The 25,785-nt window shown below is 41.6% G+C and overlaps 1 protein-coding gene across 8 annotated transcripts in view; it reads left to right on the forward strand.

Annotated features, from left to right (window-relative positions):
* The window catches only part of DIS3L2 (DIS3 like 3'-5' exoribonuclease 2), a 279,142-nt gene that overhangs the window by 202,928 nt on the left and 50,429 nt on the right, over positions 1-25,785 (forward strand). For all 8 annotated transcript variants that reach the window (XM_036420607.2, XM_045575690.1, XM_036420600.2 and 5 more), the window contains one exon: positions 8,867-9,100. In XM_036420607.2, coding sequence (XP_036276500.1) covers positions 8,867-9,100 — 234 coding nt within the window. The remainder of the gene's footprint in view (positions 1-8,866; positions 9,101-25,785) is intronic.

Here is a 25,785-nt window from a genome sequence, read left to right on the forward strand (position 1 = left end):
GGCCTTTAAGGAGATGATTAAAGTTAAATTAGGTCATGAGGATGGAGCTCTGATAAAAATGATAGAATTGGTACCCTTATAAAAAGAGGACAGAGGGCTTACTCTCTCCCCTGCCATGTGAGGACATAGTGAGAAGATGACCTTTTGAAAGCTAGGAAGAGAGCTCTCACCAGAAGCTGAATCAGCTGGCACCTTATCTTGGACTTCTAGCGTCCAGAAATGAGAGAAATATCTGTGATTAAGCCACTCATTCTGTGGTATATTGTTATGATATACTAACAGACTAACACAGTATCAATTGATTTTTTTAACTGGGTTATATTATAATCTATTGGTCTGACACTCTGAATGGATCTTTTATGCATTATTTTTTTTATCATGTATTTAGAAATTTAGATCATTTAGAAAATATTGATTTGTTATACTGATCTTCTAAATTTGGACACATTTCATTATATGATATCAAGAAATCACATTTGTTAATATTACTACTGATCTTAGACAAGTCTTTTAGGAAATGTGTGTAATATGTGTCAATACAAGGTTTCCAAAATTCTAATTTTTGTGAAAGTTCAGATTTTATCATTGGCAATAAATAATGTCGGTTGTTTTCCTTGAAGTGCCAAATAATCATAGTTTGTGTGTCAGTTGTTCCCTCAAGTAAAAGTGATATTCCATAAAAAAAAAAAGCAATCAGTTTAGCTCACAACTCAAAGTTATATAAATGCTTTTCCTCAAGATAATCATCGTACTTCAGCATGCAGAATAAGTAATAAATAAGCACTAAAGAGGTGAGACGTAATAAAGTTAATAACTTTTTACTACTTCATCAGAAACATTCCTAAGTGAACTAACTGTTTTTCCCTGAGAGTGTGAAGTGTGATGAGTTTCCTGACCACTGATACCCTTCGTTGCAATGGCCGGATTCATGCCAAGGCAACAGCAGTTTTCCCTAGCAGTGCTTTTGTACCATCGGTGTAAATGTCAGCACACGGAAAAGGGCAAATAATGCCTTAGTACTATTATGAAAATAGTTTTGACCTTATGGGTCGCTTTAAGGGTCTCAGTTGGTAGTTTGGAGTGGATCAATGTACATAGTATACAGAAAAACAAGCAAATTAAAACAAGACAGTTATTAAATTCAGAGAAAATAAATGTTGCATAGGAAAGAAAAGTAACACTTAGTATCTACATAATCATAATAGTTAATGCTGATAGTTTATTATGTAACTTTATTGGGAGGATGAGTGCCTGTAACAATTATGTGAGTTTGATTAAGGGAAGGGTGTATGTGGAAAGAAAAATAAATTCTCTTCTATAGTGAAAAGTTTGTGAATAATGTCTAAAACTGGAAAATCAAGAAGTAGAAATCAAGCAGGCTATACAAAAATATAAAAGTGATGCCAAAATAATCTGATCTGCTGAATGAGGTGAAAGTGATTACCCTGAGGGCAGGGCAGAAGAGAGAGAGGGACAGAGGGCTACTGTTTTCATAGCAAGCTTTTAAAACTATTTGACTGTGTGAACTATGGATATTTGAATCTTCTCATTTTTATTTTGTAAAATTTCAAGCATACAATAACCCCACCATCCCTGTTCCCAGACTCAACTATATCAAAATTTTTTCTTTGCTAAAGTGATTTAAAACAAACACAGACATCATGTCATTACACTCATACATATTTTGATATGTAATCCTAAAAAATGTGGACACTTTCTTATATAAGCACAATGCTGTTAGCACATCTAACAATATGCTAGTGCTTTGGTGTCATGTCCAGAATCCAGTTCATAATTACATTTCCTGGATTGCCTCCAATTGAATTGTCCGGACTGGAATCAAAACAAGCTACACACATTACATTTGGTTTTGACAGTTCCTATATATCTGATAATAGATTCCTTTGTGAAAGTCAAAAAGCAAACCTGATCTGAAATACAAAGAAGGAATTGTGAAGACAGTATGCCAATAATCATATTTTGGTGGGGGTGGGAACATGCATGGGGAAAAAATGAATGGAAAAAGACCAGAAGGAAATAAAATAGAATGCCAATAGTGGTTGTATTTGGGTAGTAAGACTATGAGTAATTTTTTCTACTTTTTTGTCTTTTCTAATGTTTTTTGAAAACACATATTACTTTTATATTTTAATAAATGCTTATTTTTGCAAAAATTTAACTAAATAGAAAATAAAAGCCCATAAGAGAAAAGTGACTTGAATCAACAGAAAAGAACGATTAATCTGAATTATGCCTGCCAGGGTCAGACCCTAGGAATAAAAAGCTGCCTGATCTAATGAGCTTCTAAAATATGAGGGTCATAAAAGAAGCACTAGAAAGAGGCACTCTGAAGGCTCAATTGGTCTTTAGGGTTTCTGTTGGAGGTAGTGTCTGGTAACCAAGCCTTCTGGCATGAGGAACCTATAGAGCAGGTGTGAAGTAGGCACAAGGTCCAGGAGGGATGCTGGGCCTCTGTCAAACAAGCCAAGTAGGAAGTGAAGGGATTTGGACTGGGAATAGTTGTGGAACCACTAACCACACTTATTGTACTGTGGTCATCCAAGTACCCTACCAGACCAAATAGCACATGGAGAGTTAACCTGGTTGGTTAGTCCAGGGGTGTAGTGACCAATGAGTAGCTCTTTCAGCAGGGATGGGGAGCCTTTTTTTCTACCAAGGGCCATATGGATATTTGTAACATCATTTGTGAGCTATACAAAATTATCAACTTAAAAATTAGCCTATCCCTATCCAGTTTGGCTCAGTGGATAGAGCGTTGGCCTGCAGACTAAAGGGTACCGGGTTCGATTCTGGCCAACGGCACATGTCCAGGTTGTGGGCTCAATCCCAGGTAAGAGGCATGCAGGAAGCAGCCAATCAATGATTCTCATAATTCATGTTTCTGTCTCTCTCTCTGAAATCAATAAAAATCGTAACTTCAGAGGGAAGGTAGGAGAGGATGGGGTAAGGGAGAGAGATCAACCAAAGGACTTGTATGCATGCATATAAGCATAACCAATGGACACAGACACCAGAGGAGTGAGGGCATGAGCAGGGGGGAGAGGGACGCAGGAGGGAATAAGGACACATATGTAATAACTTAATGAATAAAGAAAAAAATAATAATTATATTTTTAATTAGCCTGCTAGTCAATCAATGATTCTCTCTTATCATCGATATTTCTCTCTCCCTTTCCCTTACTCTCTGAAATCAATAAAATAATATATATATTTTAAAAAAATTATCCTGTTATATTTGGTTAAATATTTAATTAACTCCTAATGTCTTGGCAGGGCAGACCAAATTATTTCTCGGGCCTTATACAGCCCAAGGGCTGGACATTCCTTACCCATCTTGCAGTCAAGATGCATGAAATGGGGTGGGGGTGGGTGGGGGGCAGGTGGGAGGGTCAGGGAGCCAGCAGGTCAGTGGGGACCCTGAATAAATGAGGAGGATGGTGGCCAAAGCCTGAGGCTGGATTTGTGTGTAGTGATGGCTTTTTTTTTCTTTTTAAAAAAATATATTAAGTTTTTACAGAGAGGAAGAGAGAGGGATAGAAAGCTAGAAACATCAATGAGAGAGAAACATCAGTCAGCTGCCTCTTGCACACCCCATACTGGGGATGTGCCCACAACCGAGGTACATGCCCTTGACCGGAATCGAACCCAGGACCTTTTAATCTGCAGGCTGACCTCTATCCACTGAGCCAAACCTGTTTTGGCAGTGATGGCTTCTAAGCCCTGGAACTTAGAAATTGGAGCAGGGCCAATAGCATCATACTTCTGCTACATAGTGCCAGTCTCACCTGGAGACGAAGTAGAGAATGTTTTGTAATTTTCCTTAGCCTGTGGGAAGTCTTACTTTCTGGAGTAGGCATGGTCAACTATAGAAAGGATATTTTTATTTAAATACCCACTAGGTTTTTTTAAACATCCAGCAGAAAATCTTGGTCGTACATGCTTTCATTAATTCATCGCCCAGATTTTTAGATCATTTAGTAAATTCTGAAGGATCTATTTTTGGTACTTTTCTCACATGTTGGTGGTGAGGGCTTTGTTCTCTGATCTAGATATTTGTGACTATATATTATCATATGGAAAACAAGCCCAAATGAACCTTGTGCTTTGTAAGATCCAATTTGGATGCCATGAAATCCACTTCGACCATGTTAGTCCAGAGCCCGTGGTATATTCTGAACACCTCTGGTACTCTGTCTCACCTGGCACTAAGGTCCTGCAAAACAGAGACCATACCTAAGTGCCCCACTCATCAGAGGCATCTTAATTTTAAGTAACTTCTGAAAAAAACATCTATCTTACATTTTAAAAGAGGTCAGAAGCAATGAATCTGACTTGATAACTAAGTTCTTAGATCTTAAAACTGTAATATCTCAGGGTCATAGTTCTTATACTGAAGGAAGTGTCTCACAATTATAGTAGCTCTTCACAGCTTGCCTTTCCAGCAATATCCCTGCCATTGCTCCTTCTAAGTTAGAAGGTGAGGGTATACTCCAGAAGTTGCCCATTTCAACCTTAATCAGTAACAACAACCCCATTTCAGCCGTTTACATAGCCAAAAATCACAGTCATTATTATTTTTAAGGAAAAAAAAAAACATTTACCATTTATTTATAAGACTGTCCTGCTAAAAATGATTTTAATCACCTTTTCTCCTGCATTTTAATAGTTATTAATAGTGGACTTGATTTAAATCTTAAGGACTTGAGCCCTGAAGTTAGTTAACAACATAACATGTTACCGTATTTTTCGGACCATAAGACGCACTTTCCCCCCCCCAGAAGTGGGGGGGAAAAGTCCCTGCGTCTTATGGTCCAAATATAGCCTACACATATACTTTTAAAAAAAAAGTTTTTTTACTTGCCCGGCTCTGTGTGGTCTCTGTGTGCTTGCCCGGCTCTAAAATGGTTCTAAATGCTGCTGTTTACTTTACAGGGTTGATTACATGTGTTTATGACTGTGATGTTGGGTTTTAATGCACATAAAATATTTTAGGACACTATTTTTTTCAGAATCTTTTTTTCTTCATTTCCCTTCTCTAAAAACTGGTGCGTCTTATGGTCCGGTGCGTCTGATGGTCCGAAAAATACGGTACTTTGCTGGGTGTCTTTTAAGAAAAGCTGGACCTCTGTTCATGAGAGCTGGTATAGGTTGGTCCTGTTGAAAGGCTGGGTCCGCCCTGCCAGTGTCACTCAGTGGTTGAGCACCAGCCTATCAACCAGGAGGTCATGGTTCGATTCCCAGTCAGGACACATGCCTGGGCTGTGGGCTCCATCACTGGTGGGGGTTGGAGCGGGGGAGCACGCAGAGGGCAGCTAATCGATGATTCTCATCACTGATGTTTCTATTTCTCTCTCCCTCTTTGAGATCAATTTTATATATATATATATATATATATATATATATATATATATATTCTATATATACATATATATATCTAGAGTTTATTAATTTTTAAAGAGAAGGAAAAGCTTGGGCTGAGCTAATCTCACTGGTCTTAGAAATCTGCTTTTGTGTTTCCTGGGTCTATCTGAACCCATTCCTCAGAAGGCTTTCTCCATGGCTCTCCAACATTTCCCACCCTCTCTCCCACCTTTAACTTCCTTCCTTAGTTCCTTAGGCCTCCACCTAACTGCCAACCTGAGATTCCCACTGCCCTTCCCCACCCTCATGCAAATGTCATGGTAAAGGGAACACTTTTTTTTTTTTTAAGATTTATTTTTTTTTTATTTTTTAAATATATTTTATTGGTTTTTCACAGAGAGGAAGGGAGAGGGATAGAGAGTTAGAAACATCGATCAGCTGCCTCCTGCACGCCCCCTACTGGAAATGTGCCCGCAACCAAGGTACATGTCTCTGACTGGAATCGAACCTGGAACCTTTCAGTCCACAGGCTGATGCTCTGTCCACTGAGCCAAACCGGTTTTGGCAAGGGAAGACTTTTCAAGGGCTGCTCAGACTTGGGGCCTTCCTCACCCACTGTCATAGAAATGGAATTCTTGTCTCCTAACCACATCCGGGACCTGAGGTTCCTCTCACATTCCTGCCATTTTCTACAGTTGCAAGGCAAACACTTAAGGAAATTCCCTCATTTCCTTCCTCTTAGGCTGGAAGTTTAGACAGTTGACCTTTAGACAGGTCAAGATGGAAAGGGGCCCGATTGTCTGGGGGTTGGCAGACTAGGCTGATAGTAGGTGATGTGAGACAGAAGAGCTCATGGTTTACTCGGGCTATTTTTTTTTTTTATGCAAACCTTGCAGAAAATTGTAACACATAAACAAACTGCCTTATAAACTAAAACAGACTGGCAAATTCATGGCCCAAGCACAGGCCCGTCCTCTGTGCATTCTGGTGGGCCTAGTGTGTCTCAGGGCCTCTCCACACAGTAGGAAAGGACACAGCTGGGTCTAAATGAAGTGAGTTGCTGACAGTTCTTCCATCTTGTTTTTTACTCTCTAATCTCACAGAAATCTTCTCTTTTCTTTAAAAAGTGACTTGCACTTTACTTAATCACTGTGGGCCTAGTGCAAGGAGTAGGCCTAGGGCACTGGTTGCCAAACCGCAGCTCACGAGCCACATGTGGCTCTTTGGCCCCTTGAGTGTGGCTCTTCCACAAAATACCACATGCCATGCAATTGAAACTTGGTGGCCCATGTGCAGAAGTCGGTTTTCGGCCTGGGTGAGTCTATTTTGAAGAAGTGGTGTTAGAATACTCAAGGGGCCAAAGAGCCTCATGTGGCTCTCGAGTCGCAGTTTGCCAACCACAGGCCTAGAGGATCCTTGCTTGCTCCTGAGCCAGCCACCACCCCACTGCCTCTCCCCACTGCAGTCCCAAGGCCCTCATCACGCACATGTTGGTCTCTCCTAGCTGCCTTCAAGCCCCTCCTTTCTCTGCCCAGTCCTTTTTCAGGCATGTTCTTCTTGGCCCCTTGGACTTTTCTCACCGCTGTGCCCCTCCCCCCTCCCCTTCCACGATTGCCTTGTGTTCCAAGCAGCATAAATTCCCCTGGCCACCTCAGACTGGTTTTATTCCAGTCAGGAAAATGTTTCTTCCTAATAATTTTTTTTTTTTTTTTTAATCCTCAACTGAGGATATTTTTCCATTGATTTTTAGAGAAAGTGAGAGAGAGGGAAAGGCAGAGAGACTATCAGTGGGGAGGAGTCTGCAACCAAGGTAGATGCCCTTGACTGGAATCTAACCCAGGATCCTTTGGTCCATAGGCCGATGCTCTATCCACTGAGCCAAACCACATAGGGCTCTTTCTAATACTATATAATATATATATATATATATCTAGAACTGCTTATAGAAGTAATTTTGCACCTACTTACTTACAATTATAAATTTACCCATTAGCAGTTTTTGAACCAGAAATATCTTAATGAAGCACTGACATTTTTAGAAGATAAATTTTATAATGTATTTAAATAGAATTAAAGTTTTCCAAGGATATGGTGTCCTCACAACGTGGTATCTATAATATATGGAAGGCTGGTATATTATAGGCATACTTCCTTTCCTTTACTCCACCATCTTTGTCTGTTATGTGACCTTTAGCTAAAATATAATACAAATAACACTAGATTTTGAGCCTTAAATCTTTAGACATAGATCTCCTCATGGCTTCCACTTAGAAGCTTTTTTCCAGCCTATTTTCTCAATTGTGAAATGGGCTGAATAATGCAGAACTCCCAAATGTGTTCAAGAATCTGTGAAAGGTTGTTCAGTAGGGGCCAGGGCCAGATACTGGGAAGTGCTGTCCACAGCAGTGTTGTTATTTCCTGTCCTACCTGGGGCCAGAAAGTAGGTCATGAGAGAGTGTTTGCTCCATTCTGACCAGGTTTTCTTCCTCATCATATGCCTTCAGTAGGCTTTGGCTCAGAATTCAGTCTGACATTCTAAACAATGATGTCCTCGAATGAATGCAGGAAGCTTGTCACCTGCAGACAGCCAGTGACCCAAGTCCTGTGATTAAGCGAAGGACAGAGGAAGGACATGATCTTCTCTCTGAAGGGTTTTATTTATGAAGCTCCTTGTGGCTTTTTCATTTTTTCCGTGAAAAACTCTGTCCTTTTGTCTTCTGCCACTGGCCCTGGTTATGGACGGGGCGTTGATGTGAATACAGCTTCCAAATTGGAAATTAATGAGGTGTACCTTCCAGAAAGGCCTTCCTCCCTTGCTGTTAGGCATGCTGCTCATGGGAGCCCCCATTGTGGTCCTTTTTTCCCTACTGCCCTCTCTGTGAGGCTGTGGGGGACATCCTTGCTTCTCTGCTGCTTCCCCACAAGGTGGTTTTAGGCTAGTTTTCCTGGCCTCAATATTTTTAGTCCCCCGTGTCAGGGTGATTCCAGAATCACTGGATTGTGTTAAAGCAAGATAGGTTCTGCTGCCTGAGACCACTGTCACATGGCCAGATAGTTCTCGATGGCTCTTCAGAACTTCCACTTTAACCTGTTGTGTGGTCCCCCCCCCAACCCCTCCCATTGTGGGTTCAAAAAGAAGGGCAGTACAGGTTTTCTGGGATGCAATAGGAAACCTCATTAGTCGCAGATCTGTTGGTGTTCATGTGTGCTGTTAGGATGGGTATTGGTGGATAAGGAGCCAAGGTGCCTGTTGGGAAGAAGTGGCTCAGACTGAGGTAGTACAAGCAGCACATGTTGTTAGGGAGCTCTGAGAAGTGCAGACATCCAGTTCTGCCATTGGATCAGTTTTTGTACCCAGCCAGAACCTAACACCATTCTGAGCAAAAAGCCAGTGCTCAGGGAATCTTTGGAGAATGCATGTGAGTGAATGGTCACATGTAAGAAAAACCTGAAAACCAATTCCTTACAATCTGTCCTCCTGCAGATCCTTAGTGAGTGGTTCGGTCGGACCATCATCTGCTCCTGCACCAAACTGAGCTACGAGCACGCACAGAGCATGATTGAGAGCCCGACTAAGACAATCCCTGAGCAGGAGCTGCCCCCCATCTCCGCAGAGCACACCGTTGAGGAGGTACACCAGGCTGTCTTGAATCTTCACCGGATTGCAAAGGAGTTACGCAAACAGCGGTTTTTGGATGGCGCACTGCGTTTGGATCAGGTCAGTCACTTCCTTTTATCAGTGCAACCAATGGATTTTCTTTGTACCTGAACCCCGCATGTCTGCAACTCAGCATGGTAGCCTTGGACTCTTCTCGCCTTGTTTCTTCAGTCACTGCTCTGAAACAATGTTCCCCAAGGTAGGCAGGAACTAACTCCCACTCCCCCTAGCTCCACAGGCACCGCCGCCTAACACTGTGAGCCCAGGCAAAGGGTAGTGTCTGAGTGACTGTGAGACCAAAGCTCCCAGGTGACCTAACCTAAGAAGGTATGTCCAGTATTTGGTCCTCACCTTGGTTTCTACTGTTAATCCTTTTTAACTGAGCTGGGAACAGGAAATGTGGACATGTAGAAGTTAACCAGTGTCTGATTATGGGGCTTAAAGAAATTAGTGTTTCTTCTTATCCCTTGTCTTCCCAAAAGAATTATGTTTACAAATTCTAGATTTATATCTGAGGAAGCACAGATCTGGGGAGTCTATAGAATGCTGGCTATTGAAGAAAACAGTGTCCCAAAATGGTATTGATGGCTCTGGAATAGCACAGCCATGCCAGTGGTTCACTGGGACTTAGGCAACTGTCATTCAAACTTGGCTGAGTTGCTATGTGTGGTAACTCAGTTATCTGTATCTCATTGGCCCTCTCATTAGAAATGAGAAAGCCAATGTCCCCAAAGTTAAATAAGTTGCTTATATGCAAGAAATCCAGATAGCTAGCACTTTGTTCACCTTTCCTCCTTTACGCCATGCTGACTTAAGAGAAAAAGTTTCCTTTCAAGTGAGAAAAACAAGCCCTCAAAAGTCCTACTTAAGTTCCAGTTAATGAAGGTTTGAAAATAAGGGATTTGCATCCTTGGAGTTGAATCCTTGGTTCTCTAGATGAGTGTGTGGGCCAGGACTTTAGGAGGAGCACATTAGTCTCCTGCGACAGACACCATGAGTTCCTTTATAAATCAGCTCAGTGGCCCATTTGGTAGTCACTGCATTTGTTCTCATGTGCCGACTGCCTGCATTTGCCTTCACTAAAATCCATTTTTCTTCAGGGTTTTGGCATAACCTGCTATTTGAATTGCTTTCTGATTCTATGTTTGCCTCAGTTCACGATGTCCATATTTTTGGTGGCAGTCCTAAACTACATATATGCATTTTTTACACTAACCTCAGTTAGGAAGGTGCTACGAGAGGCCTTCCTAATTGAAGTTAGTGGAGACACCATTCATGTCACACAGTATGCCCTTGAATGCAGAATAGATCTGCTAACCCAGAAGTCACCTTTCCAAGAAGTCAGTTTACTGTGATGACTTTCAGAATGGGTGAGATGGAGGACACTAGCATAGTACCTGTTTGCCAGGTAAGGACTCAATGGTTTGGAGGTCATAACAACTTCAGAAATGCAGAGCAACTTGACCATTGGGTGATTGCAGTCCACACCTTAGACCAGAGCTGCCACACTCATGTCTGAAATGGTACATCCTCAGCCCTTAGGGCTACCTGGGCTGGCCTCAGTCCCTGGGGACCACCTGCTAGCAGTCCTGTCTGCTTATCCTAGCCTGCTGTCAGCTACTAGCAAGTTCTGTATGTGCTGTGATGTGAAACAGATGGGAAGCACTGCCTTTGAGGTTGGATTACCTGCTCCAAATGTATGGTAACTCTGGAGCTTAAACCGAGTTGTAAAGAGAAATGATGCTCCTTTATGCCATTGCCTGAAAGCAAGTGTAGGTGCTAAGTGTATTCTTTGTGCTTGTGGGTTGGATGAGTTGAGTAACATACCTTCCAGGTGGTTTCTTCCCACCTTCATGTTTTCTGATGCCATGTTAATTCTAGAGTTTAACACATGCATGTTTTATTTTCTTTATTATAACATATATATACATATGTTTCTTAACAGAGATTCCCATAAAGGGACTTTTATGTGTTTGTAGTCAAAGTAATCATAATGGATTATAATCATATCTAAATTTGAGTTTTGTGGGGTGGGGGACTATGGGAAGCCCTACACCCTGTTTAGTTTTTTTCTGGATGACTCAGGCCTGCCCTATGGGCCTTGGGAGTGCACAGAGCTCCCTGACCCCCATCCTCCCAGGAGCCTCCTCTCCAGGGATGAAGATGCCATTAGTTGACTCTGATGTGATGTTCTGTGTTTTAGCCATTGCCTTCAGAAAGGATAACAAAGGGAGGGTAGCAGGATGCTAAAAAGAACACCCCCCCCCCCCCAAACAAAAATCAGGAAGCTACACTTACAGTTTTCTGGGCCTTTCTCCAGGCTGACACCCTTAGTGTGATGACAGCACTCAGAGGGAGGCCCTCCGTGGAGGCTTCTGAAGAAAGGAGCCCACTGCCTGAAGGAAACTGGGCCACTTCAGGATCCTCAGCATGTGAGAGGGTGGAAACGGCTGGCTCCTGATGAACCTTTGACTTTCTGAATTAGAGAAAGTTGTAGTGAATAAAATTTATTTTCATCTTCTTAGTCAAATTCCTCTAAACTAAAGGGGCCTTTATTAAATTATCAGCCATCTTACATGAATCCTACCTCGCACAATTTTGAAGCTCAAATTAGTGAGCAAGATGAACTCATTAATGGAAATAATTTTTAAGAACCTTGGGATCCAAGCTGCTGTGGAATGCTATTATGGACTAGAGGCCCGGTGCATGAAATTCGTGCATGGGGGAGGGGGGATGGAACCCTCAGCCCAGCCTGTACCCTCTCCGATTTAGGACCCCTTGGAGGATGTCTGACTGCCAGTTTATTGAAATGCAGTCTGGCAGTCAGACATCCTTCTCACAATCTGGGACTGCTGGCTCCTAACTGCTCACTTGCTTGCCTGCCTGATCGCCCCTAACTGCCCCCCTCCCGACTCCACCGCCAGCCTGATCACCCCTAACCGCCTCTGCCTGCTAACCTGATCATTTCCAACTTCCTCCCCCTGCCAGCCTGGTTGCCCCCAACTGCCCCCCCCCCCTCCCAGCTGGCCTGGTTGCCCCTCACTGCCCTCCCTGCTGGCCTAGTTGCTTCTCACTGCCCCCCTCTTCTGGCCTGGTCACCCCACGCAGCCTGCTCTTCAGTCATTTGGTCATCCCTCACTAACCCCCTGCTGGCCTTGTCGCCCCATGCAGCCTTCTGTTCAGTCATAACTATGAGGATGTTTTGACAAATTTGCATATTACCCTTTTATTAGTATGGATGGCCTTACCTAGGCATCTTTTAAGTTATGGATCTGCAGGCTTTCTCTAAAGGGCAGATAGTAAATATTTTAGGCTTTGTGGGCCATAAGGTCTGACTCCAATACTCAGCTCTGCTGTCATAATGTGAAAGCAGCCAGAGATAGACAAACAAGTGGGTGGGGCTGTTCCAATAAAATTTAAGGACACTGAAATTCAGTGTTCATATAATTTTCATGTCACAAAATGGTATTCTCCCTTTAATTATCTTTCATTTATTAAAAAATGTAAAAACCATTCTTAGCTTCCATACAGAAGCAGTTGGAAGGTTGGAGTTGGCCTGTGATCCATGGTTTTCAGACCCAGTCAGCTCTTAGCAGCTCATCATTGCTGCACTGAGAATTAGACTGGGTAATGGGAATAGTTGTGCTAAGTTAGCTCTCAGGATGGTTTCATGCAATTAAGTAAAGTATTCCTTTGATTACTGCCATGCTTAGCAGGTCCAATTGGTGGCCAGAAGTAGAGGAATAAATCAGTTTAGCACCAGCTCCCTTACCCTATTTACAGTCAAGTAGCTTTAATTGGCCTGAAGCAAAAAGAGCAGTGGTTTTTATTTCCCACCTCTGCAAGCTCTGCAGCCTCTTTATAGTCAGTCTCCTCCCACCAGCCCATGTCCTGGGCCCACTTGCAGAGATGCTGGCTCTGCCATCTTGTTGGGTACACTGAGGGTTGGGATTGCTCATGGCAAAACATGGCTCTGATGCCATGGTATGGCATTCTCCACTTGCCCCTGTTGCTATATATAGGAGTACATTATGTTGAGTCATGCATTTATAAATTATAGTTAAGAATATTTTTATTCCTTCTCTCCAATATAGTTATTTTCAAGAAATGAACATTTAGCTCTCTGCTGTTTCATTTTTATCCAATATGGTATTTGATATAAGATAGAAGGATGGGCCTAATCATTCTATTTGGCTCTTCTTTGGTTTTATTATTTATGCCATCATTTTTGCACAAGAGTAAACTGTTAATCAGGTGGTTGGATTTGTTTGTAGAATCGGTCTCGATTCTAATAGTCACAGAATCCTTCATGCAACATGGCTGCAGAAGGCATTCTTTGGGTGCTGGAGATGAAGGATGGAAGAATAAGACTTGGTATAGTGGAGGAGCCAGCGGACCACCCAGAAAATGAAAAGTGCCACAACTGAGCTCTCACCGAGTGCAGTGAGACTGTACTGGAGTGGACCGGCCTGGTTTCAGACATCAGAAGGTTTCCCAGCAGGGAAGGGTGCCCATGGGGGCTTTAAAAAGACTTGAGGGATTCACCAGGCTCTGAAGACACTGGGGTCCTGGGGAGCGCATTTCAATAAACAACTGGTACAGGCATGAGAGGAACAACAGGTGACACATTCGGGCAATGGCCAATTGCTCCAGATCATGAGGTATATAGTGAAGGGAGGGAGCAGCTAGGGAAGAAGGCAGAGGCTGGGCCTTGAAATCAGAGAACCTTCTAGGGGAGCCATGGAATTATTTCAAATATGGAGGTGATGTGATCAGAACTGTGTTTTAGAAAGTTTACTAGCTATAGTATGAAGAGTAGACTGAAGGAGAACAAAATAAAGGATTCTTATATTCTAAGAGAGTAACATAATGACTGTAGGGAGAGAAATTTACAGATCCAAGAGCTGAAGGAAAATCGGTGAGCCTTGACCAACTAGATTTAGGAAACTTTACCCTGTCTCCTTAAGACATTCCTGGAACACTGATGATAGGGTCAGAGATACAGACATATTTAAAAATCTTGAACTATTGTCACATACCATTCTAGAAAGGTCATACCAGTCTTTGCCCCTTTCAGTAACCTGTGAATAAGGGCAGGAGGGTAGAAATGTTGGCAAGCATTCTTTGCCTACAGGGGGGTGTTTGTGTCTGTCCATTTCTCTCTCTTTCTCTTTCTCTCTCTTCATGTCTAGGTCTGAAAAGTCCCGGTGACTGTGGTTTTAAATTATTCTTTCATCTTTGTTCTATGTGTTCCTATTTGCATTAGCCATTATAAATAAAAAATGCATAAAACTCCTAAGGGTCCTAATATTTTAAATGTCTGAGAGAAGAGATTGAAAGCATCTCACTAAGCCCTTGCTAACATTGAGACTGGAGATCTCCCGCCCACAACTACAGTTCTTCCCACTCTCATTAGAATTAGTAGAGAAATCCACTGTATTTGGAATGGTGCTGAGAATTCTTGTTGTATTTTTAGATCCTCTGAGAACATTTGTAACTTCACTAGCCTATTTTGTTGCCCTAACTTCTGTGTGTAACAGCTCTCAGGCATTGTTTGGGTTGGCTGCACATGAATAATCATAAGGAAATCTAATTAACTTAAGACTGAGGAGGATAAAATTGCTCATGTAATCTGTGGCACTGTAAGAATGGTGCCACTCTTTTTTAATGTGCTAATAAAAGTATAAGAAGAATTCTAGAAATTCAGGACTTCTGTTTAAATGTTGACTGTGCATTACTTCAGCTGTGGAGGTAGTTCTATCGATAGAATCAGTGAGGCTTAACGAATCTTTATCACCCTGTCATATTTTCCTCAGTTACCAGTTTCATAGTAATCATTAGGAAAAAAATTTGTTTAGATTTATTCAGTTTATTTATAAATAACTCTATAGCCAAGATTGTGCTCTTTTGAGCTCCTCGGTCCCCAGGGTTTTGAGGATGGCCTCTGGAGGAGAGCTGGAGAGGGAACACACTGCAGCCTCCAGCTCCATGGAGGATTCCCAGTCAGAGGGCATAGAATCTCTCCTGTGAGGGGAAAAGAGAGATTGATTTAGTTGTCATACTTTAATTTCATATGAAATCAGGGAAAACAAGCCATATGTATGCATCCCACAGCATGAACAAAACAGACTTGAAAACTTGACCTAGTTGTATTTAAGTACCACTAATTACAGCTACTGTGGAGCTGATTACTATTTGTGGCTTGTTAAAATACGCATAAAAACTAACATATATCATTAAATTTCAGAGTAACTCTGCCAAGCAGCTTGTTATTATAAACCTAAACTCTTCATGTACACTCACTCTTCCTTTAGGCACATCATGGAGTCATTTATTCATAATTTTAAAAAATTAGAAGGACTACAGGTAGTATTATTCTGGAAGTTGTTAAAAATACAGACTCAGACAAGATCTCCAACCCTCACTAGATAGTTATTTCTTGACTTCCTATTGTGTTACAAATTCTGCTCATAGTTTGGCAGTGGAAGACAGACTTTCTGTCCTAAAATTGTACAGTGAATTTGAGAAAAACTCTGTGTGCTTACAAGAAACTCCAATAGGATAAAATTGAGGGCCTACCTAGTTGGCTGACACAGGGCTGAAGGAATACAAATCTGATGGTTCTTAGGTAGATGAAATAAGTGAAAGAAGGCTAACTTAGAATCAGTGAGGCTTAATGAATACTTATCACCTGAGTCACAGGTGATGAAGTGAAGGTGTGACTGCGGAAGAAGAACTGAAAAATATGGGATGCCCACTCTGTTGAGATTTCAGGGATATAGTTACATTTAGTGTCTGCACAGATTGGTTCCCAGACACCCCACAAATACCAAAATCCGTGGTGCTCAAGTTCCTTATATGAAACTAATTACCCAGTGCACAAAATTTGTGCACATTAAAAGGGAATTAATTAGAGGAAATATTTTAATATTGCTATTTGCCCTTTCTCTATAATGGAAGTGTCAGAGATGAAAGAAAATTAATAAAATATATGTGAAAATAATATATAAATTTATTAATAAATAATAACAGTGTCACATTCCCCAGCTGTCGCTGGGCTGGGCAGCCTCATGTCCCCTGGCCTCGCCAAACACGTGGCCCTGCCCACCCATGCCTGCCATGCACTCAGCCTCCTACTTGATTGGTCATTACAGCGTAAGGGTGTCATGACCATTTGCATATTAGCTCTTTATTATATAGAGCTAATTATATAGAATGACATAGAATGATACATATAATGTCTGCCCTCCATATCTGAGTATTCCCAAACCTGGACTGAAAATACATACAGCTGATTGAAGCCACGAATGCAAAATGCATGAATTTGAAAGGCCAACTATATTCCATCACATTCTTCTCTGAGTTCTGAATCCACTGAGAAATAGACATGCAAATCAGACTGAGATCAAAATATTCCATCTATTACTGATAAAGTTTGGTTTAGAGAAGCCCCTTGAGCAAATTTAGTGTTTTGCACCGTGCTTGGGAACAGTCCAGAAGAAATTAATGTTATAAAAAGAAACTCTGGCCCTAGCTGATTTGGTTCAGTAGATAGAGTGTCAGCCTGAGGACTGAAGGGTCCTGGTTTCAATTCCGGTCAAGGGCACATGCCCAGGTTGCAGACTCAGCCCCCAGCAGGGGCTGTGCAGGAGGCAACTATCAATGATTCTTTCTCATCATTGATGTTCCCATCTCTCCATCTCCCTTCCTCTCTGGAAGCAATAAAAATATATTTTTTTTAAAAAGAAACTTTGAGCCGAAACCGGTTTGGCTCAGTGGATAGAGCGTCGGCCTGCAGACTGAAAGGTCCTGGGTTCGATTCCGGTCAAGGGCATGTACGTTGGTTGCAGGCACATCCCTAGTAGGAGGTGTGCAAGAGGCAGCTGGTCAATGATTCTCTCTCATTGATGTTTCTAATTCTCTATTACTCTCTCTTCCTATCTGTAAAAAAAATCAATAAAAAATATTTTAAAAAATAAATTAATTAAATTAAATTAAAAAAATAAAATAAAGAAGAAACTTTAATTGGAGGGATTAGAGGGAGCAGAAAGTAATGAGAGAGAACCATGCCCTCAGCCAGTCACACCAGGGACTCCAGGATGGTCCTCATGTGATCTTTGCTGCTAGGTGCCCTCAGGGCAGTGTCTGCTGGTGAGGACCAACAGTGGATGCCTCTGCTCTTGGTTGGAATGGTCTGTATAACTCTGAAGACTGCTTTCTATGACTTTAGGAGGTAATCTTGGCTCGTGCCCCCTTCTAGAAGCTTTTTACTTGCTTTCTGGTTCTTTCTGCTTACTTATACCCAGGCTCTTTTCTCATAGGTGGGAAAAGCCCTACTCACACCCTCCCTGACCCCCTAAAGACCTTCCTTAGCTTCCAGGAATGTGAAGAGCAAAACTCCACATTCTGTTGCATAGAGGTTTGCATTGCCCTCCCCCCTCCCCCCCAATCCATTTCCTCCCACTTGGGGCTCCCTAGCTCTTTATTTACACCTGTTAACCCTTTAAAAAAATTTTATTGATTTTAGAGAGAGGAAAGGGAAAGAGAGAGAGAGATAGAAACATCAATAATGAGAAAGAATCATCGATCGGCTGCCTCCTGCACACCCCTCACTGGGTAGTGAACTTCCTGGGTTCATGGACCAATGCTCAACCATTGAGCCACACCGGCCAGGCTACAATTGTCACCCCTCTTGACCACATTGTCACATTGCCTTGTTATTTTCCACTATCTCCTCTAGACTGAGTTCCTTAAGGGTAGGGACAGCGTCTTTTCATCTTTGTGTCTCCAGCTCCTACACAGTGCTCATTTTTAACCAGGCATTTCAAGGTCTGTAAGCATCTCTGTGTATATTGGTCTTTTTAAAGAAGTGTGATGGTTGTGACCTAAAAGAGCTACTATGGCTAGATGAGAGAGGTGTGTTTATGTAAGAGAATTAAATGCACATTATGAATCAGAGAAGCTTCCTCCCCATTTGAATAAAAGGGTTGGGTGTTTGATTGCTTGCCAGGACATACAGGGTTGTGAACAAGGCATAATGAGGACTTTCTCAAGGTGGAGCTGCCTGGACAGGTGCGAGGAGCCAGGAAGCTTCAGCACCCCAGGGGCTGGCAGTGCTTCTGAGGGGTCCTGAGCAGTCTGTGTTCACCTCGATATCCTCAGACCAACCTGTGCCCCTCGGCGAGCCTGGCAAGGACACTCTCTGGAAGAAGGCACTGAGACCCCAGGTGCCTCCCTGGGAATGGAGAAGCTCAGGCTTGTCAGAGACCTGGCTTGCCAGCCCAGAAAGGTGAGGCAGGGGGCACCAAATTCCCCCACATGCCTCTCAAAGAGATTCCCGCTGGGGTGAGCTAATATGAACTGCTATCCCCACCCCCATGACAACATGAAAATGATTTGTCCACCCCAGTGGGATCCCTGGTCTAATAGTTCCTCTTAGAATTTGATCAGAGCCTGGTGTTGCTTCTAACGGGAATGATTTCTACAAGATAGGTACTGTGTTAGTTGTTGCTGGGCTTTCTGAGAAGATAATTCACATTGCAGTTGGAGTTGAGAGTGTGCCTGATGACTCAAACTTAAGTACCTCGCATTTCCAGAGGGCAGTGAAGTGAGACAGAAGGCTCTCACACTGACAAGATGATATATAAGACACTTCTGGGGGTCGAGCAGAGCAGCGGCAAGTGCCCCATGTTCCTCTTTAAGATGTAAGCCTTCAGGTTAGTGACCTTGACAGACGCAGATTTGGCTCCTCCAGGCCTGTCTTTCGGATTAGGCAGGACTTGGACTCTCCCTTTCTATTCACGAGACACCCTGCATGTCCCCGCCCTACCCCATGTCACACTCACGTCACTCAAATGTGAGCCAAACAGCTACATAAGAGATGTGGAATCCTTTGACGTTAGTAAAACCTGCACTGGGAAAGGCATCCTTGCAGCTGATCCTTAGATTTCCACCACGACTGCTTCTTGGGGCAGGCCCAGTTGGTTCAGTGAATTGGGGCTCTGCTCCTGCTCTGTCCTAAACCGTACTGCCAGAGATTCCCCCAATGTGCTTTCGCCTTCACTCAAGAACCTGCAATCACCTGAAACAACTTTTATGAACCAGTATGATTTCCATAAATATTCTGGGACAAGATAAAATGGCTAGGTTTTAATTTTGCTGAACAAGGACATTTTCCTAAAAGTCAGTTACCATCTCTTATCTCCACGATTTTACAAATGAAAACATTTAGCACCAAAATGAAGGAAATACAGAATTATATAATATGGGGCTGTCTTTTATACTGATTGAGCTTTTTCAGAAAACCTTTTTCTCTTTTTGTTGATCTCCAACCAGCCTTTGAAAACTACTGACTCATTCCATCAGATCCAAACGCCTCCTGGCTTTGGAGGCCCTCTGTAATGTGTCCTGTGTTTGGTACTCCCTATTTTCCAGCCACATCTATACCTTCCTCCCTCGTCCTTCCCTGCCTCATGTAGTCCAGGCCTCCACTTGCTGCCCCAGTTCCACAGACCTCCTTCCTCCACAGAGGCTGCCTCCCACTCTCCTTCCCAGGTGCTGGATGGAGTACTTGTTAGGTTTGCATTCACTTTGTTTGTAGTTTTGCTCTTTATTCCCTTCCTGTTTCCTCCCGCCTGCATTCTGGATCACCAGCTGTGTAAAAGGCAGATACCTCTCTGTCACTTCTTTCTCACCCATAAATTTATGCACTGGCACACCAGTGGCATGCTAAAAGCTGTTCCCACCACTCAAGGTCACCTGAGGTCAGGGGGTCCTTGAGGACACACTGCCCATCTCCAATCTAGATCTTGGAAATATGGTCCTGTTATTTCTTAAGGTATTTCCACATTTTTAGTCCTAGACACTTTGGCTTGGTGGATGGAGTATTGGCCTGTGAACTGAAGGGTCTCAGGTTCAATCCCAGTCAAGGGCAGGTACCTCGTTTGAAGGCTCAATCCCTAGCCCCGGAAGGGTGCATGTGGAAGCCAACCAATAGGTGTACCTCTGTCACATTGATGTTTCTCTTTCTCTGTCTCTACCCTACCCTTCTACTCTTGCTAAAAGTTAGTAGAAAAATATCCTCAGGTGAGAATAACAAAAAGAAATGTCCATATTTTTAAAGAATGGTATTGTTGCAACAAGTTTGTTTTGTTTTGTTTTGTTTTGTTTTGTTTTGTAACACTTATACCATTCCCATTTTAAATGACATATGACAGGCATTTTTTAACTAAGGAGATTTTTGAAGCCCCTTAAATTATTTTGTAACTTCCGAATATCCCCTTTACCTTACCTTTTTAGAACCCCCACATGTTTTTTTTTTTTTGCTATCTACTAGTACAAAGTATTAGGTATACTGGTTAATAATGCCAGATTTTGTAATCAAAGAAAACATGATAATTTCAAGAGAAACATCAAAAGTGCTTCATTCAAAGTAATGTCCATCGCTAGCTACACATTTTTCCATTTTTCAGGTAATTTGTGGATTCCATCCCAATAGAACTTTTCTGTTTTGAGGCAAACCATTCAGAGACCCAGTTTTCCACTTCTTTGTACGTTTTGAAGTGCTGCTCAGAAAGTGCCTGTGCCATTGATCAGAACAAGTGGTAATCTGAAGGAGCAAAGTCTGGTGGATTAATACTTCTCAGGCAAGATCTTTTAATGTGTCTTTAACTGGTTTTGAAGTGTGTGATGGTGTGTTACCTTGAAGCAAAATTACTTGGCCGTTCCTTCTGGTCCATTCTGGTCGTTTTACAATCAAAGCATAGTTCAAATTGATTATTTGTTGTAGGTAGCTATCAATATTAATGGTTTCAGAAGCTCATACTACACCACACCTTCCCAATTCCACCAAACGCACAGCATTGTCTTCTTTCCAAAGCGATTTGGCCTTAATAGTCAATGTTGATTGATAGTTGACCTGGATCAACCCATGACTTTGTGCATTTGGGATTCTCAAAATAAATCCACTTTTCATCGCCAGTCACAATTTGATGAAAAAAGAAGACTCTCATGCCGTTGAAGCAACATTTTACTGATGACTGGTTTTCCATTATCTTTTGTTCAGTTGATGTGGAACCCATTTTCCTTCCTTTAAAATCTTTCCATTGCTTGTAAAGGATTGGAAGTTGTTCGCTGAGCAATGCTTAATTTTTCTGCAAGTTGTTTTTGAGTTTGACATGCATCTTCATCCAATAATGCTTGTAATTGTTGGTCTTCAAATTTTTTCAGTTGATCTGGATGTTCTTTGTCTTTCACATCAAAATCATCACTTTTGAAGTGTTTAAACCAGCATTCACAAGTATCTTGATATGGAGCATGTTCACCATAAGCTTCCTGAAGTATTCAGCAGCACTTTTCTTCAAAATAAAGTAATGAATTATAACTTTCCGCAAATGCTCTTTCTTTGGCACAAAATTTGACATTTTTAAGTATAAAAATATCTATGATGTTAGCACCTTCAGCAAATTTGACATATGAAGTTTTGAAGCTTGTTGTCAATACAACAAAATAGCATACATTTCAAATCATGTATATATCAACATATGTGTAACTCCATCTAGTGAAAAAAAAATCTAGTGAAAAAAATTATTAACTGGTACACCTAGTAGTATGCTAGGTGTTGGGGACAAAGAGAAAATTGGATTCTGAACCCATTCTCAGCGTGGCTTAATGCCTCATGGAGGAAACAAACATAGAAGCCTGGACATGTTGAATTTGGGCTATATGGAAGTAGCTGCTTTAGTGGTTTACATGACACTAGCTATGGTAGGAAGGAGCCACCTTCAAATTTTGAATAAGGTCATTCTGATTTAAAATTTTCTACAAAATAGAAATTAGCAATTTGCTGTATAAAAAAATGCTAGAAATTCTGAAAATAAATTAGAAATTATTATATTTAAACCCCTTGAATTGTGACCTCCCAGGATCAAGGAAGTCTGCCTTGTGGAAATAAAGAGTGCAGACCCAAAGGGCAATACCTAGGAGGGAATCCCAGCAGGTCTCTTACCAGCTTGTCAGCATTACATTGGCAGTCTCCTACATAAGAACATTTGCTAATGATTCGTAACTACTGGCTTTAAAGAGCTCTTGATCAGGGAGCTGTTACTGAGCTATGAAAACTTTGGCTTGGCCATCAAACAGGTTGAAACTGATTTGCTACAATCAGTTTCCTTCTGTAAATAATGAGTTTTCCCCTTCATTCTCCTGCCCTCTACACCAGCCAAGTACTGGGACTTAGCCCTTCGTGCAAGCTTCCGGCCAGCCAAGCCCCCAGGTTTGCCTGTCTCCCTGGCTGGCCTGCAGAACACACTTGTGAATTCTAGTGGAGAAGGAGCAGAGGGCTGCCTGAGCTTTCCCCCTTTCCTCTGCCTGCCTGGCTGTCCAGCTTTCTGGCCTAAATTGCTGACTCCTTGTTGCTGAAGACTCGTTGGTCCCTCTGGAGATCTGTCCTGTGTGCTCAGAAGCCTAACTCAGAACTCCTTCTTGGCACCTGCTTCTGCTCCGACTGCCCAAGGCCCAGCGCCAACTCTTCTGGGCCACCAACTTCAAGTCAGTGACTAGTGACAGAACACAGAGCTCAGGAGCAAGCCCCTGCTTCAGACCACCGGGGTTCAGACCCTTTTTCACTTTGCTGTGCAACTTGAACTATTCCATGCCTCACTTTCCTAATATAGTAATGAGTAAAATGAGATACCATATTCTGATATAACATTTGGTAACATTGAGATTTCACCTCACCTATGTCATAGGTTTATTGTTAGGTCATGAGTTGTACCCATAAGACACTTAGGATAGTGCCTGACACATAGCACCCTGCAGAAGTTAGCTGAATGGCCAGATGGTGAGAAAGGCCCCATTTTTGTCCTCACAGAAGCGCCACCTCTATCTGGGAAGAACACATCAAGGGCTATAGTAGAGGGGTGGTGGCCATCAGAAGAAAAAGTTATCCTTGTTTGTGATATTTCAGATGGTCTGGATGGAGGGGGAGGATTTGACATGCAGGTGCAAGGGCAAGGAAGGGTTCTCCCCTCCTCCACAGGGAGTGGGCCAAGTTGGGCGTGTGCAGGAATGTGTGGCAGCCAGAGCTCATACTGGGCTGTGCTGTAGAGCATCAGGAATTGGCATTGAGTTCATTCACAGGGGACACCACGCAACATTTGTGAGCAAGGGAGGGAAGGAGAGGGAGTTCTGCACATCACACTTCAAATTCCTCAAAGAGGAACTTCAAAATACTCCACTTGTATAATTATACCATGCTTTATATAACTTTTTTGTAATATTATTGTCATATGTTGATTTTAGTGTTTATATTGTAAATAACATGGCAATTAATATTCTTATGCATAAAATTTGAAAAATATTTTGTAAATCAATTTGAAAATCAATTTGTATCTCCTTAGGAGTACATTCTAAGAAATACTGGATTGAAGGGAATTTATTTTTTTTCTGTGATACATTTCTTTTTTATTAACTTTCATTATTTTATTATAAAAGTAATACATGTTTATTTTATAAGAACTTAGAAATTAATAAGTAAACCAGAAATAGCCATTGGTCAGTCATCCATCACCTAGCAATAACATTTTTCTAAGCATCCTAAAGAGTGTACCTTCTCACCCTAGCCAGTATGGCTCAATGGATGGAGCGTCGGCCGGCATACTCAAGGGTCTCTGGTTCGATTCTGGTCGGGGCACATGACTGGGTTGTAAGCTCGGTCCAACATGCAGGAGGCGGCCAATCAGTGATTCCTTCTCATCACTGATGTTTCTATCTCTTCCTCTCCTTTCCTCTCTGAAATCAATAAAAATAAATAAATAAATAAATAAATAAATAAATAAATAAAATTTAAAGAGTGTACATTCTCAGAGCTTTTGCTACAAACTATTAGATAATTTTCCAGAAAGGATAGATTGCTTTAGGCTTTCCCCAGCAGGAACAATAGTACATTGTCACTTCCTCTCACTGAAATGAGTTTGTGGTTTTATTTAATCTTTGTTAATATGGTAGGTTGGAAATAGTGTTTTATTAGTGTTTGGGCTTGCATTTGTTTCATTGTTTGTGAGCTTAATCAACTCTTTAGACTCCTATGAAAGGGCAGATTTTATATACCATCATCTCCAACATCTTAAACAGTATCCCTACCAGCTGCATTTTTGCCAGAATTACATTTTTTTTCCTAGTAAGGTATAGTTTATACACAGTAAAATTTGCTTTTTAGTATACTGGTCTGCAGGCTACACATGCCACAATAAAAATATAGGGCAGTTGTATTGTACCAGAAAATTCTTGCATGCTCCGTAGTAGTTAGCCCCTGTCCTCTAGCTTCAGCCCCTGGCGACTGCTAGTCTGGTTTCTATGCCTGTGTGGTGCCTTTTGCAGAATGATGCACAAGAGGACTTGCTCAGTTGACAGCCTTTGGACTCTAACTTCTTTCACTTAGCATCATGTCTCAGAGGTTCATCCTTGTGGTTGTGTGTATGTGTTTGTTCCCTTTTACTGCACAGTAATATTCCATGGTACAAATGTACCAATATGTTTATTCATTTACCAGCTGAAGGATACTTGGATTGTTTCCAGTTTTTGGTGATTATAAATAATGATGCTATAAACGTTTGCCTACAAGCTTTTGTGTAATCATTAAGTTTTCATTTCACTTGGGTAAATACCAAGAGGGGAAATTGCTGGGTCATATGCTAAGTGTATCTTTAACTTTATGAAAAACTGCCAAACTGTTTTCCAAAGTGACTTTACCACTCATCACAATGTATGTGAGTTCTGGTTTCTTTATGTGCTCACCAACACTTGGCATTGTCAGTTTCTTGTTTGTTTTATTTTTGAGCCATGCTAACAGGTGTAGTGTTATTTCATTGTGATTTTCGTTTGCATTTCCCTAGTAGCTAATAATGTTGGTGATCTTTTCATGTGCATTTTTGTGGTCTGCATATCTTTTTTGATTATGTGTCTATCCGACCTTTGCCCATAAGTAATTGGGTTGTTTGGTTTCTCATTAGAGTTTTGAGAGTCCTTTTTATATTTTGGTTATAAATCCTCTCAGATACGTGATTTGCAAATATTTTCTTTTAGTCTTTGGCTTGGTTCTTCATTCTCTCTCTCTCTGGCTTATCTTTTTATCCTCTTTTGAAGAGTAAAATTTTAAACTTTGATGAAGTCCAGTTTATTGAAAAAAAATTTTTATTGTGCTTTTGGTTTAGAAAGCTTAGACTAACCCAGGGTCACAAAGATTTTCTACTCTGTATTCTTCCAGAAGTTTTATAGTTTTAGGGTTTATATTTAGGTTCCCCTTCATTTTCAAACACTATTTTCTTGGGCCCAGAAATTTCTTTTGGAAAACAATTCCAGAAACAGACAGACCTACCTGAGAAGATTTGGGATAGATGGTCCTGGGAGCCTTTCCACGCATGGTGCCACCCAGGAACGATCTGAAGAGCAAATATCAGCATCAGAAGCTGCCCCAGGGGTAGCTTTTAAACACATATGAGGCTTTCCTGGCTTAAGACTTGGCATAAAAGTAAAGATTATATCTTCTCAAAGGAGGTCCTGATGATAAGAGAAAACCCTCTAAACTTTCTAGATAATTCCTCTGACTGCTGCACAAAATCGGGACAGTGAGTGGTGCCAAGCACAGGGCTTTGCCAATTACATGCAAACACCCATGTCAGTGACTCACTCAATCACACTTTAATCTTATAACTGAGAGGATTTTAAAAAATTATAGTCAACAAGGC

Source organism: Pipistrellus kuhlii, unplaced genomic scaffold (assembly GCF_014108245.1).
Source record: "Pipistrellus kuhlii isolate mPipKuh1 unplaced genomic scaffold, mPipKuh1.p scaffold_m20_p_7, whole genome shotgun sequence".
In the NCBI taxonomy this organism is placed as follows: Eukaryota; Metazoa; Chordata; class Mammalia; order Chiroptera; family Vespertilionidae; genus Pipistrellus; species Pipistrellus kuhlii.